Genomic DNA, 13642 nt, shown 5'->3' with positions numbered 1-13642 from the left:
CCTAACTTCTGCTTGTCCTTTTAAAATGTCACTTAATCAGAGAAACCTTCTCCAGCTCCAAGACTAGGTTAGATTTCATTGGCCTATGCCCTTGTTCTTTGTAATTTATTTTTTGTGTAATTATGTAATCACTCACTATCATAATACCATAAGATCCTGGTGGACTAGACCCTGCTTATTTTGTTCACTGCTGTATCTCTGGAACCTAGAACTCTTGGCTCACAGTATGTACCCAGTAAATATTAGTTGAATGAGAGGAATGAATATCAGGGTCTGGAGCATCGAGAGAGACCTGATTGGGTGATTCAGATGGGGAGTGAACATATAGATGATAAATGAGTCCATCATTTTCATCAATCATCTCAATCTCCATAGATGAACATGCAACTCTGAGCATTTATCATTTACAGGAGAGAGAAGCCCAGAAAAATGGTAGATCAGGAAACTGAGATTAGAGAAAAACCAGGAACCAAAGAAAGAGAACATTTCAAGAAGGCAAGAGTAGCTAGTTTAGGCTCAGAGTTCATGTCAGATAAGGACCAAAAACTATCTAATAGATTAAGAAGGAAAAACTTAGCCCCTCTGGTTAGCACACTCTCCAGTTTATTATGAAAGAACTTAAGATTTTTCCTTTGAAGAAATTTTGCCATTAATTATCTGTGATTAGATTCTGAACTGTTCAGATTAATTAAACATTCTAATCACTTAATTCAGTAATTTTGCTTGTTAACAGATTTTAAAGTAACAATTGTTTCCCACTTGTATCTCATTGACAAACAGTTTGATAACTTTTAGGCAAAGAGAAATATTCAAGTTACCCAAAAAAATCCTGAATAATTCTATTCTTTTGTGAGTACAAAATATCAATAAGGAATGATTAAATTATTAGCACACTTGGTATTTTAAACTGTTTTTAAAGTAGAAAGCCTGGATTTTACATGTTTTTTTCCTTTTGGCCCTTTGTTAGTCATTAAGAACTCTTTTTAAAAAAGACTAAAATTGCCGTTAATATCAAAACTTCAAAGCAGTGAATCATAACTAAAACTTGTTCATCTCTAGATCTAACCAAATACAAACATAAATATTTTGCAAACTATTCATATTGCTAATGGGTTGGTTTTTTTTTTTCAGATATACCCTCAAAGATAATTCTAAAAAGCATATTGAAGTATGGGATCCTCCTCCAGAAGAAATTATTTCAAATGAAGTAAACAATTTAATAAATCCTCTATTTGCAAAATCTCTACCTAGTGAGGATCTGCAGTCACTTTATAATAAGGAACTGCCTGTGCACATCTGCAATATAGTGTCTCCTGAGAAGATCTATGTTCAGTGGTTATTAACAGAAAACTTGCTTCATAGGTATAACATCCAAGGAAAACATATTGTGCATATAGTTTATTCTTTTCTGTATTTTATTTCAAAGATCTAGAACTCATAAATGCAGAATTTTAAAAGTACAAAATTATTTCCGCTAAATAGTCACTTAAAAACTAGTTAACAGTATACAAATAGTATATTAACTGATTATTTTTATTGTATTAAGATTTCTATAGTCCACAAAGGCTTATTGAGCACCTATTATTTGACAGCCAGTATTATAGCTGTTGGGGATATAGTGATAAAAACATGGACAAGTTTGTGCAGTCATGGAGCTTACATTCTAGTAGAGGGAATGACAGTGAACAAAGAAAGTTACCTACAGCAGGAAATGATGATGAAGACAAGAAAAATAAAGCCGCTGGGCAGGAAGACCTCACAGAGTCAGTGACACTTGAGATAAATCCTCAAGGCAGTGAGGAAGCGAGCCTTGCAGATGCCTGGGGGGAACTCATGTCAGGCAGAGGAAAGAGCTAGTTCAAGACCCTGCAGTAGAAATGTGCTCAGGTGCTCAAGGAGGAAGGAGGCATCCAGTTAGTTTGGAATAGAACAAGGGGTGGGGGGGTGGGGAGGTCAGAGAATTGTACGTTAAAAGAAAGTTTCAGAGAGGTTAAAAATTTTTTTCTTTACATAGTTTAGGAGAAAAGATGGTTGCTGCTTATGAAAACTCAAAATGGGAACCTGTTAAATGGGAAAGTGATATGCACTGTGCTGTTAATATCCCAGATAAAAATCAGTGGCGAAGGGGCCAGATCATCAGAATGGTTACAGACACATTGGTAGAGGTAAATGCAGAATTAAAAATATAATCAAGAAAGTAAATGGATTTTGTATTTTCATGCAATTTTTATTACGCTTTTCAGTTTGCAAAAAAAAATTAAAGCATATTTTTCCATATACTTAAACTTATTGTTTTCATAGGTCTTGCTGTATGATGTGGGTGTTGAACTAGTAGTGAACGTTAACTGTTTAAGAGAACTTCAAGAAAACCTAAAGACAATGGGAAGATTATCTTTGGAATGCTCTCTTGTTGATATAAGGTAGTTTTTAGCTGAGTAAAATTTCTCATTACTGAATATGATTTTAAATATTTTTCTTTTTTGATTCTGATCTGTTTTTATTTTGCTGACATATTCTGAAATTTTCCTAAAGATCTAGTTAATTTTAAGGTTTTGGGAAGCAGGAAGGAAAAAATATGAGGCACATAAACTTTGGTGGTATTAAGGAGATAGAGATAGGTGAGTATGACAGGTATCTAGATTGAATTCAAACTGTTAAACTTGAGACACAAATGAAGATAGGAATAAAAAATAAAGTTTCTGCTGAAAAGTTTACTCACTGCCTTATGGGGATTCCCATATACATAACAAGATGTTTTTCTCTTGCTGCTTTTAGGATTTTCTCTTTATCCTTAGCTTTTACCACTTAAATTATAATATGTCTTGATGTAATCCTTTGGGTTCATCTTATTAGAACTCTCTTGGGTTTCCTAGACCTGGGTATCTGTTTGCTTTCCCAGATTAGGGAAATTTTAGCCACTTTATCTTCAAATAATTTTTCTGGTCCTTTCTCTCCTTCTTCATTTCGGAGTCCTATAATGCAAATGTTATTCCACTTCTTGTTGCCTCCAAAGTCCCTTAAGTTATCTTCACTTTTTTTTTTTTCCATTTTGTTGCTCTGTCTGGGTGAGTTCCACTGCTTTGTCTTCTGCTTGCTGATTCGCTCTTCATCCTCATCCAGTCTGCTATTGAACCCCTCTAGTGCATTTTTCATTCAGTTACAACTTCTGTTTGGTGCTTTCTTAAACTTTGTGTCTCTTTGTTGTCATTCTCATGGTGTTCTTCCGTTCTTCTTCTGAGTTTGCATGTGTACTAAGTCACGTCAGTAGTGTCCAATTCTTTGCGACCCCATGGACTACAGCCCGTCAGGCTCCTCTGTCCATGGGATTCTCCAGGCAAAAATACTGGAGTGGGTTGCCAAGCTCTCCTCCAGGGGATCTTCCCAACCCAGGGATCAAACCCACGTCTCTTGTATCTCCTGCATTGGCAGGTGGGTTCTTTTACCACTAGCACCCCCTGGGAAGCCTCGCCTGAGTTTGGTAAGCATCTTTATGATTACTTTTCAGCCTCTATCAGGGAGATTGCTTATCTCTGTTTTGTTTAGTTCTTTTTCTGATGTTTTAATCTTACTCTTTTGGTTAGAGCATATTCCTGTCTCATTTTGCCTAGTTCTCTGTCTGTTTCTACACAGTAGGTAAATCAGTTGTCTCTTCCAGTCTTGGCAGAGTGGCCTTATATAGGAGATGCCCAGTGGGACTCAGGGGTACGATCCTGCCTGGCCACCACAGCCCAGCACTCTAGGGGTGACCCCTTTGTGGGTATCTCCTTCTGTGGTGGCAGAACTGCAGCAGCAGCTGGGCACTGGTGGACAGACCTGTTGTTTGGGTGGCTCTGAGGTCCACCTGAGGCTCAGGAGTGGAGTGGGCAGGGCTTTCAGCATGGGAGACCTGTTGGTGCTGACAGGTTAGAGGGAGACTTCCAGTACTGGCGAGAGCAAGGTAGCCAGAGATAACAAAAAAAGTTCCTGCCAGTGTCTCCATCCCTGCGAGACATCCCGGCTGGTTCCTGTCTCTCCAGCAGATGCTTTAAGATTTAGTAAGAGGGTCCTCTTCATATGTTGTCCTTGCACTGTTCAGTGTGGTGTTTTTGCACTTGTTTTTAGGTTCAGTCTGGGCACAGGCCCTTTAAGAGCAATTTTTCTGTTCTCTGCTCTTCTCTAGTTTTCCTGGTCATATTCCCTATTGGATTTCAAAGCCAGGTGTTTTGGGAATCTGTCCTGTGTAGAATCTAGGAGTTTCGGTGTCTCATGTAGAGCTCGAATCCCTGGCTCTTCAGAGAAGAGACTCATATCTTTGTGATTCCTCCTGGCTATGGATCACAGCAGCTAGGGTGTGGGTCTTTACCTGGCAAGAATGTGTCTCTGCCTCTCCTACCTTTCTTGATGCTGTCCTTTTACCCTTTGTTGTAGAGGCTCTACCCTCTGTTCATTGATAGAACAGAATTCTATCAATCCCTTTACTGTACCCAATATGGTAGAGAATGCATTCCTGTAGACACCGTGAATCAGATGACTTAAGGACTACAGTGGAATATCACCATTTCAAGAGTGGAATAATAGCCTTATGCATATCTGGACCATGTATTAATAGCCTTAACAGGCATAATTTTACTTAGTCATCACAACAAACCTTTAAGCTATGACTAATGTATTATTTAAAGACAAGGAAATTGAGTCTTCAAGAGGTTAAATATTTTATAATCCAGAGTAATACATCTAACTGTTGAACTGGGTTTATAAGAGTTCCAATTCTAGAAACAGCATACTAACCGCTATGTTTTACTACCCTTCTGAGAAATCTTTTTGTATAGATTTCTTTTTATTGTGGTAAAGTGTACACTAACATAAAATTTACCATTTTTAAGTTTGCAGTTCCATCAGTTCAGTCACTCAGTTGTGTCTGACTCTTTGCAACCACATGGACTACAGCACGCCAGGCTTCCCTGTCCATCACCAACTCCCAGAGCTTGTTCAGACTCATGTCCATCAAGTCGGTGATGCCATCCAACCATTTCCTCCTCTGTCTTCCCCTTCTCCTCCTGCCTTCCAGTCTTACCCAGCATCAGGGCCTTTTCCAGTGAGTCTCTTCTTCCCATCAGGTGTCCAAAGTATTGGAGTTTCAGCTTCAGCATCAGTCCTTTCAACGGATATTCAGGACTGATTTTCTTTAGGATTGACTAGTTGGATCTCCTTGCAGTCCAAGGGACTCTCAAGAGTCTTCTCCAACACCACAGTTCAAAGACATCAATTCTGTGGCCCTCAGCTTTCTTTTTTATGGTCCACCTCTCACATTCATACATGACTACTAAAAAAACCATAGCTTTCATTAAGACGGCCCTTTGTCAGCAAAATGATGTCTCTTCTTTTTAATATGCTGTCTGGGTTTGTCTGTCATAGCTTTTCTTCCAAGGAGCAAGCATCTTTTAATTTCATGGCTGCAGTCACCATCTGCAGTGATTTTGAGCCCAAGAAAATAAAATCTGTCACTGTTTCCATTATTTCCCCATCTATTTGCCATGAAGTGATGGGACCGGATGCCATGATTTTCGTTTTCTGAATGTTGAGCTTTAACCAACTTTTCCACTCTCCTCTTTTACTTTCATCAAGAGATTCTTTAGTTCCTCTTCACTTTCTGCCATAAGGGTGGTGTCATCTGCATATCTGAGATTATTAATATTTCTCCCAGCAGTCTTGATTCCAGCTTGTGCTTCATGCACCCCAGCATTTCGCATGATGGAACAATGGACTGGTTCCAGGTTAGGAAAGGAGTACATCAAGGCTGTATATTGTCACTCTGCTTAGTTTAACTTATATGCAGAGTCCATGATGCGACATGCAAGATGTTCAAAAGTTAATATTTTTAAATGTATGTTCATAATAGGTCATAGAAAACCTTAATGTTGTGTGTATACTGATACTACCTGTATATCATCATAAATAAAAAACCATAACTAATTCAAGAAGTCACTGATGATATAAGTTTCTTAGCTGATAAGAGCACTGTCTGGGCTTCATAATAGTTTTGCTAAATCCTATTTGGTCAAACTACATACACAGTTGATGTCATTAGTCACTCACGTAAACCATCTAATGGGAAAAGGATTGGCCAGATTGGTTCTTTACTCAGAGGATGGGGCAACTCTGATGAAACTCCATATCCCTTTAGTGGTGCATGTTGGGTAAGTCACTCCATTCATGGCTGACCCTGTGACCCCATGGACTGTAGACCACCAGGCTACTCTGTCCATGGGATTCCCTAAGCAAGAATACTGGAGTGGGTTGCCGTGCCATCCTCCAAGGGTACTTGTTTATTCTGTGGACATGGATTTGATGGTTAGAAACATCTAAAGTCATTCAATTTCCACTCTGCAAACTAAAATAGATGATGAAATTGATATTCTGCTCTTCATTGATCTGTCAAGTATTTATTGAACATTGTTTACCATGAATATTAAAAATAATTTTTTATAAATGAAGCTAATATTCATGAGTAGTAATTCATATTAGCTTTAAATTCCAGAAAAAATCTTCCAAAACTATTTGGGCAGAGAAATCATTACTACAAAGGGGCTGTTCTATTTGTATTTCCATTAAGAATTTTTGGTGTGCCTTCTGTGTGCTGTGACCTATCCTAGGCATTGGAGATATGATGGACTAAGACACAATACATGTAAAACATACAACACATAGTATACAGATGGCCCCTTGAACAGCACAGGTTTAAACTTCACATGTCCTCTTATACGTGGTTTGGCACTAGTGACACATCTGTGGTTGGTTGTATCTGAGTGCAGAACTGCCTTATGGAGGGCCAGCTGTAAACTTATACACAGGTTTTTGACTGCATGGAGGGTCAGCACCCCTAACCCCACATTGTTCAAGGGTCAAATGTATGTACACATAACATATATCCCTGCTCTCTGAGTTTACGGTGTAATTAGCCCTGGGTCGGGAAGATCACCTGGAGAAAGGGAATCCACTCCAGTATTCTTGCCGGAAGAATACCACAGACAGAGTACCCTGGCAGGCTATAGTTCATGAGGTCACAAAGAGTCAGACATGACTGAGTGACTAACACTTCTAACTTTCACTTTTTTTCAGCACATATGAAATGTATATAATAGCTTTAGAAAACTTAAAGCATACTTAAATTTTAAGAGTTCTCAGTGCAGCCTCAGAGCAGATGTATATAAATAACTTAGCATGTAATTTGGGCTGTAAGGAGACTAGAGGGATGAACAAAAGGCTATGAAAATGGGGAAGAAATTTAAGAAAATAACACAAAGCCATGTTTAAATTGATTTCTCACTACGTATGTTGTTGATTCAAATATATATGTATATGATGGTTCTTTTATGGTTTCTTTATCCTATACTATTTGTTGTAAGACAAGGTATCATTTTTTTGTTTTAGACCAACAGGTGGGAGTGACAAGTGGACAGCGACAGCCTGTGACTGCCTCTCATTGTACCTCACTGGAGCTGTAGCAACCATTATCATACAGGTGTGTGACAAGGTGAACAGGTAGAATAGATTTGTACTGGTTATTTCATTGGGGTTTTGTACAGGTTCATTTATTTTGTTGAGAAAATAATAGCTATTGGGATTTTTTTTGTTTTGTTTTTTTTCTTGGCTGCATGGCACATGGGATCTTAGTTCCCCGACTAGAGGTCAGACCTGGGCCCCTTGGCAGTGAAAGTGCAGAGTCCTAACTGCGGGACCATCAGAGAATTTCCTGTTTGGACATTTTTTTGCAACGTTTTTTTGGTCTTCAAGTTAATGCCGTTTGGGAATTTTTTATATTCTTTACAAATTGGAAAGTTAGGCTTCTAGTGAAATCATATTAACTGTATGTCTAAAAGGTGTTTTATGAATATGGATTTGAGAAAGGATACGTATATAGGATAAATCTTTTCAGAACACTTAAGAAATATTTCTTGCCTCCTTAACCTTTTTTTAATTTGATACATTATTGCAGTAATGCAATTTGATCCATTTTATTGCATTAGCGATTAGAATTTTCTTATAAGTAATTTTATGTTTATTTTTCCTGTGTGTATTTCCCCCTTTTGTAATTCCACAGAAAGCAGAATATATGTTTTGTAGTTCTTTCTTTGGCTTTTCACAGGAAAAAAAAAGGCACACCAGGGAAAAAATAGTTTAGTTACATAACTTACAAAGAATTTAGGAGAATAGAGAGCTTGTAACTGAGGGTGTGTTCCTCTCTTCAACCTGGAATGGGAAAAAAAAGTTTTCAGTCATCCATTTTTCTCCTCTTTTTGGTAAACTTCACCTTGACTGTGAGGTGTTCATGATAGAGTTCATAAAACAACTGTCTTTCTTTGTTGACTCTTTTCCATGCTATTTTCTCTCTGATGTGTTCAGAGATCAAAATTATTGGTTGGAAATTTTTCTTTGTGGCATGGAGAAATGTGGACGGAACACCTGTGAAAAGTGTAACGTTTATAAGAAGTTGCATTTTTGAGTCTCATATTTATTCTGCTCTTAAATCACTGCAGGAAAACAATACAATGTGGCCCTTACCTGTGAAAATTTTCTGCAGAGATGAAAAAGGAGAGCGTGTTGATGTTTCTAAATATTTGATTAAAAAGGGTTTGGCTTTGAGAGAAACAAGGTATAGACTGTTTTTAAAAAATATTTTGTGATGGATGCTGCTTCTTTGCCTGTGTAAATCGTGATATCTGTGTGTGCTCAACCTGAATTGCCTCTTATTTGTTCTTGAAAATGATTTATATATAACTTAACCCTGAGGAGCCAACTTACAAATAAATTCACTCAAGATTGCTGAATGTTTAAATCCCTACTGACATTTTTGCTTTTATACTTTCCCCTTTGCTCTGGCGTTTACACTTTAAACCAAAGGAAAAGAGAATTACACAGTGGGTACCAAATCTGTGCTCTTTAACCTCATTTGCTTAGACAGAAATATTTAAACTTTATGTTAGAAATTCTGGTAAGTTTATATCAAATATATTTGTGTGAAATAGGTAGAAAATGAGTAGAATTGGGTAGCAAAACAAAAGTAATTGAACAATATATACATGTAAAGATCCTTTTAGGTACTAAGTTTGGGGTTTAAATACCTTGGTCCTAGAGGAGAAAGGATCAGGCTATTAACTGTAGTAGCCCTAATATCCTCTTTTTATCTCTTTCCTTTTAGAGGTAGAAGTAGATTAGAGTTGTAAATACATGTTCTAGGTAGCAACCATCCGCCATTCGTGGCCAGATCTCTTTTTTTCATCTTAGATTATTATCTCTTACCCTACTTGGATCAGGACCCCAATCTTAATGAAATGGAAAGAGAATGAGAGATCAGAAATAGTGCAGAACCCAAGGTATTTGGCCAATGCAGTAGATGCTGACTTGGCAAGCAGCCAGGCTCTGCAGCTAGTCTTGTGTTGACTGACTGCAGGCTAACACAGTTCCTTGCTGCAGGAAATGATAAAGTGAAAAGTGCTGGGCAAGTTAATATTACCAGCAGTATCTGCCACTAATTTAACATTCTTTTCTATTTTTTGGCAGTAAAACTACTATCTCAAGGCTGGGGATGTTTGTTGAGAAATTATGTAACTGTTTTATCAGTGCTCATTTCCTTTTAGAAGAAAGTACAGGAAAATGGAAAAAACAAAAATCTATAATTTTTCTAACATCAACAATGTTTGTATTTCCTTCTAGGATATTTTTGTAGGTTTTTTTAATTGGAAGAGAATAACAGGAAGTAAAACAATTATCAGTGAATATAGCATGTTACCACTAATACTTAATATCTGAATAATATGAGAAAACTGTTTTTAAGGGACTTATTATCTTTATATTATTTTATGAATGTTGTTAACTTGCCACATGTATTGATCTGCCTTTGGGCTAAATTAAAATCAACTTGAAGTTGTTGTATTTCCCAGTAACAACTAATTAATTGTGTGGTATTTGAGATATATGTAATAGAAGATTTTAAGAGAGAATAGCATGTAAATATCAGATGGTAATTTAATGCATTTAAGTGAAATTCTATTGCTTTATTCTCAACAAGCTCATTCATAATGTAAAATAGTTCTCATTACAACTTAAACTGTGCTCATTTTTATGTAACAAATTAGAATCTCCTAAACTAGAGCAAAATGTTTTCTTTATCTTTCAAGTATATTTGAATGATTCTTTTTATATTGTTTTCCCAGAATATTTTTATTTGCTCATGGTTGGATATATTATTCTTTCTTGCATGTTACAGAATTAATAAATTAGATAATAGCCATTCATTATCCCAGAAGTCTCTGGAAATCCCCCAGGAACAAGGAGAATCAGTGGTTACTAAGTGTATTAAGATTAACTCTGACCCTGACAAGAAAGCTGCTGTTGGTATCAGTGAACCCAATGTGACTGAATTTAGGGAGAAAATTCTAGAGCCAAGAACCACTGGATGCTATAAACCACCAGCTATTCCTAACCAGAAAGTATTTGAGGCAGTAGTCAGCTGCATTGCTGATGATGGAACTATATTTGTGGTACCTAAATTATCAGGTAAGAACTTTCACTTTATATAGGATTATTCTGTAAAAATCGTTGCTTTTACCACTAGGGAATTCTCTAGTAAGATCCACATGGATTGAAATACCTTGGGTAGATATTTAACCTTTCTGAACCTTATTTTCATTCACTGAGTTGTTGTGAGGATTGAATGCAATATACAAAAAGTGCTTTTCACAATGCCCAGCACATGAAAATCATTGAGACATTGGGAATGGATAAACGTTGGGCCTAAGATGAGCATGGAGGTGGTTCCTTTAAACAAGTTTGTAGGCTAAGAAAAAAGAATACAAAAGTTTGAATTCATTTAGAATGAGAAAAGAAAGCATAGTCAATGACTGGAGATTCAGAGCCATTTGATATTTAGGTGGTCCCTGAAACCTCTTTAGACTTATGTGCTCACACTTCTTTCTACAACCTGATTGTGTCCAGAACACTCAATAACTCACAGCAACTCTAGCTTTCACAGGACTTAAACTCTGTTAGCTTCATAGTAAGTCCACCTATGGAGAGAGGTATGGGGGCTATGAATTTGTTGAAATTTTTTGTCTCATTTGTTAAAGTCCTAAATATTGTTTTTTAATTTGAGAACCAGACTAAATCTGTGTAATTGGCAATTCTAGAAGTGAGTAGTGTTTCAGACCTCTAGCAATAGTACTTAACCCAGAAACTTTCTTGATGTGTACAAATAATCATAGGTAGAACTGGTTGCCAGATGCCTTCCATCCAATCCCCTGATACTGATAATGTGGGTTAGCACTATTACACCTAGTTTATAGAAGAACAGACTGAGAGTTGGGGTTTTTTTTTTTTTTTTTTTTTTTTGGCCACCCTGGAGTGTATGTTGGATATTAATTCCCCAGCCAAGGATTGAACCCATGCCCCGTACATTGGAAGGGCAGAGTCTTAACCTCTGGACCACCAGGGAAGCCCCTCCCCAAGACTGAGCCTTATATTTAAGAACTCACAGCTGAACTGTTAGAGGAACTGACACCAGCGCTTACCCTTTCTGGTATAAGTTATGGGGATCTATATTTATTGTGGAAATAATGAGCCAGTTAATCGGAAGTAGCTGTATTAGAATTTTAATTTTATACCTGCAGTATTACGCTGTATCTAAGCATCAAATAACATATAACTTGTGTTCTGTTTCACTTAGGTGTGCTGTCAAAATGATCTTAACTTAAAGCACTAGTCCTTTTATATTAGGGCTATCTGGTATGTGTTTAGAGTTTTACAGATTTTTGCACTTCCAAAATAATGCTTGCGTTTATAACCAGAGATCAGAATAATAATTTACATGTTGTTAGTCAGTAGTATGTTTTGAAACATAGAGAAGTTACTGACCGAATTAGATTTGTATTAAAGTTCTATTATGTAGGGACTGATTTTAATTCCTTTCAATGTTACCTAAGTGGTGAAGTGGGACTTCCCTGGTGGCTCAGATGGTTAAGAATCTGCCTGCAATGTGGAAGACCCAGGTGTGATCCCTGGGTCAGAAGATCCCCTGGAGAAGGAACTTGGCAACCCACTCCAGTATTCTGGCCTGGAGAATCCCATGGATGGAGGAGCCTGGCAGGCTATAGTCCATGGGATTATAAAGAGTCAGACACAACTGAGGGACTAACACACACACGTGTTAAAGTAACTGAAGTTTGATGATGACTTCATTTGAGAATGGTAGGGAATTTTTCCTAAATGCTTTCTATTTTTAATAATTTCTTCAGAATTTGAACTAACAAAAATGATGGATGAAATTCAAAGTAATTTAAAATGCCTTGGTCTTTTGGAGCCTTATTTCTGGAAAAAGGGAGAAGCTTGTGCAGTAAGGGGATCAGATACCATGTGGTATCGAGGCAAGGTAATGGAAGTCATCGGCAGCACTATCAGGGTGAGTCTGACATTCTTTTGTGACTATTTGAAGGCTAAATGCTATAACATTAAATGATCTTTTAAGTGGAAAGACATGAAATTGTGATTAAAACATCTTTTATCGAGTTCATTCGTGTAGGCAAATCAGTTAAATACATTATATATTTATTTGTAATAAGAATTTCTCTTTTTATTTTCAAGTATATTTATTAACCTGAATAATAAAAAAATTTCCTGATAAGAATTTTGCCACTGATATTTTAATGGTGCCACTTATTTATAATTGTCAGCCTTATTTGTGTACATGGCATTAAGTAAAACAACTGGTTCTCCAGTATTTTCTATATCTCCTTAGCAAATTTGTTTATGGGACTCCTAATTTACCCTTTCACATTAAGGGTTAATTTACCTTTCCAGAATACTAAGAATAGTACTTGAGTTTCACCCAGAATCTTCAAATGGAGCTGCGTACAGGTGACCCTTAAACACATTGAGGCTGGGGGCACCAACATTTTGTGTAGTTAATTTGAGTATAATTTATTCCGTTCTCCCATATCCACAATTCTGTGTCACAGATTCAACCAGCTGTTGATACTGATAGCTGTTGATATTGATATTGATGTTGATATTGATACCGTGTATTGATAGCACTGTAGTAGGTTTTTATTGAAAAAAATCCATGTGTAAATGGACCTTCATAGTTGTGTTGTTCCAAACCTGTGTTGTCCAAGAATCAACTGTACTTTGAAAAAAACTGTATGTAAAAATATAGATGAAAATGCCTCCACTTACGTTGTACTTACCAAGTATAGCAATGAAATCAAGAGACATTTGGCCTGTAAAGATTTCAGTTTTAGGAGGGGTGGAAAAATTAAGAAGTCTTTTGTTAATACTTGCACAGGAGATTATTATCTATTTGATGATGATACCTGATAGTACATAGCACTTTAGGTTTCTAAGCTTTTTTTCACATGAGTGTGTTTGTTTATATTTTATTGTTTACCTCCAACTATCATAGATGTAGGTCATTATTCCCATTTTACCAGTAACAAAATTTAAATTTATGTTCAGTGATGTTCCCAAAGTCAACCTGTCAGTGAGTGGTGGTGCTGGAATTCATATCTAAGCTTCTGATTCCTAAATTTCTGATCTAAGTCTTGTGCTTTATGTGCTGGAATACAAACTTTACATGTTAAATAGAATTAAAATGGTTTCAAATTTTGGGTTA

The 13642-nt window shown here is 36.7% G+C and overlaps 1 protein-coding gene across 1 annotated transcript in view; it reads left to right on the top strand.

The window, feature by feature from the left end:
• RNF17 (ring finger protein 17) overlaps nucleotides 1–13642 on the top strand; it is a 116956-nt gene that overhangs the window by 77145 nt on the left and 26169 nt on the right. The window contains exons 21-27 of the mRNA XM_061133328.1: nucleotides 1132–1362; nucleotides 2015–2165; nucleotides 2302–2420; nucleotides 7411–7501; nucleotides 8517–8632; nucleotides 10247–10536; nucleotides 12270–12433. Coding sequence (XP_060989311.1) covers nucleotides 1132–1362; nucleotides 2015–2165; nucleotides 2302–2420; nucleotides 7411–7501; nucleotides 8517–8632; nucleotides 10247–10536; nucleotides 12270–12433 — 1162 coding nt within the window. The remainder of the gene's footprint in view (nucleotides 1–1131; nucleotides 1363–2014; nucleotides 2166–2301; nucleotides 2421–7410; nucleotides 7502–8516; nucleotides 8633–10246; nucleotides 10537–12269; nucleotides 12434–13642) is intronic.

This window comes from Dama dama, chromosome 30 (assembly GCF_033118175.1).
Source record: "Dama dama isolate Ldn47 chromosome 30, ASM3311817v1, whole genome shotgun sequence".
NCBI lineage: Eukaryota > Metazoa > Chordata > Mammalia > Artiodactyla > Cervidae > Dama > Dama dama.
The sequence above is the reverse complement of the archived record's forward strand: the minus strand, read 5'-3'. Positions and strand labels throughout refer to the sequence as shown.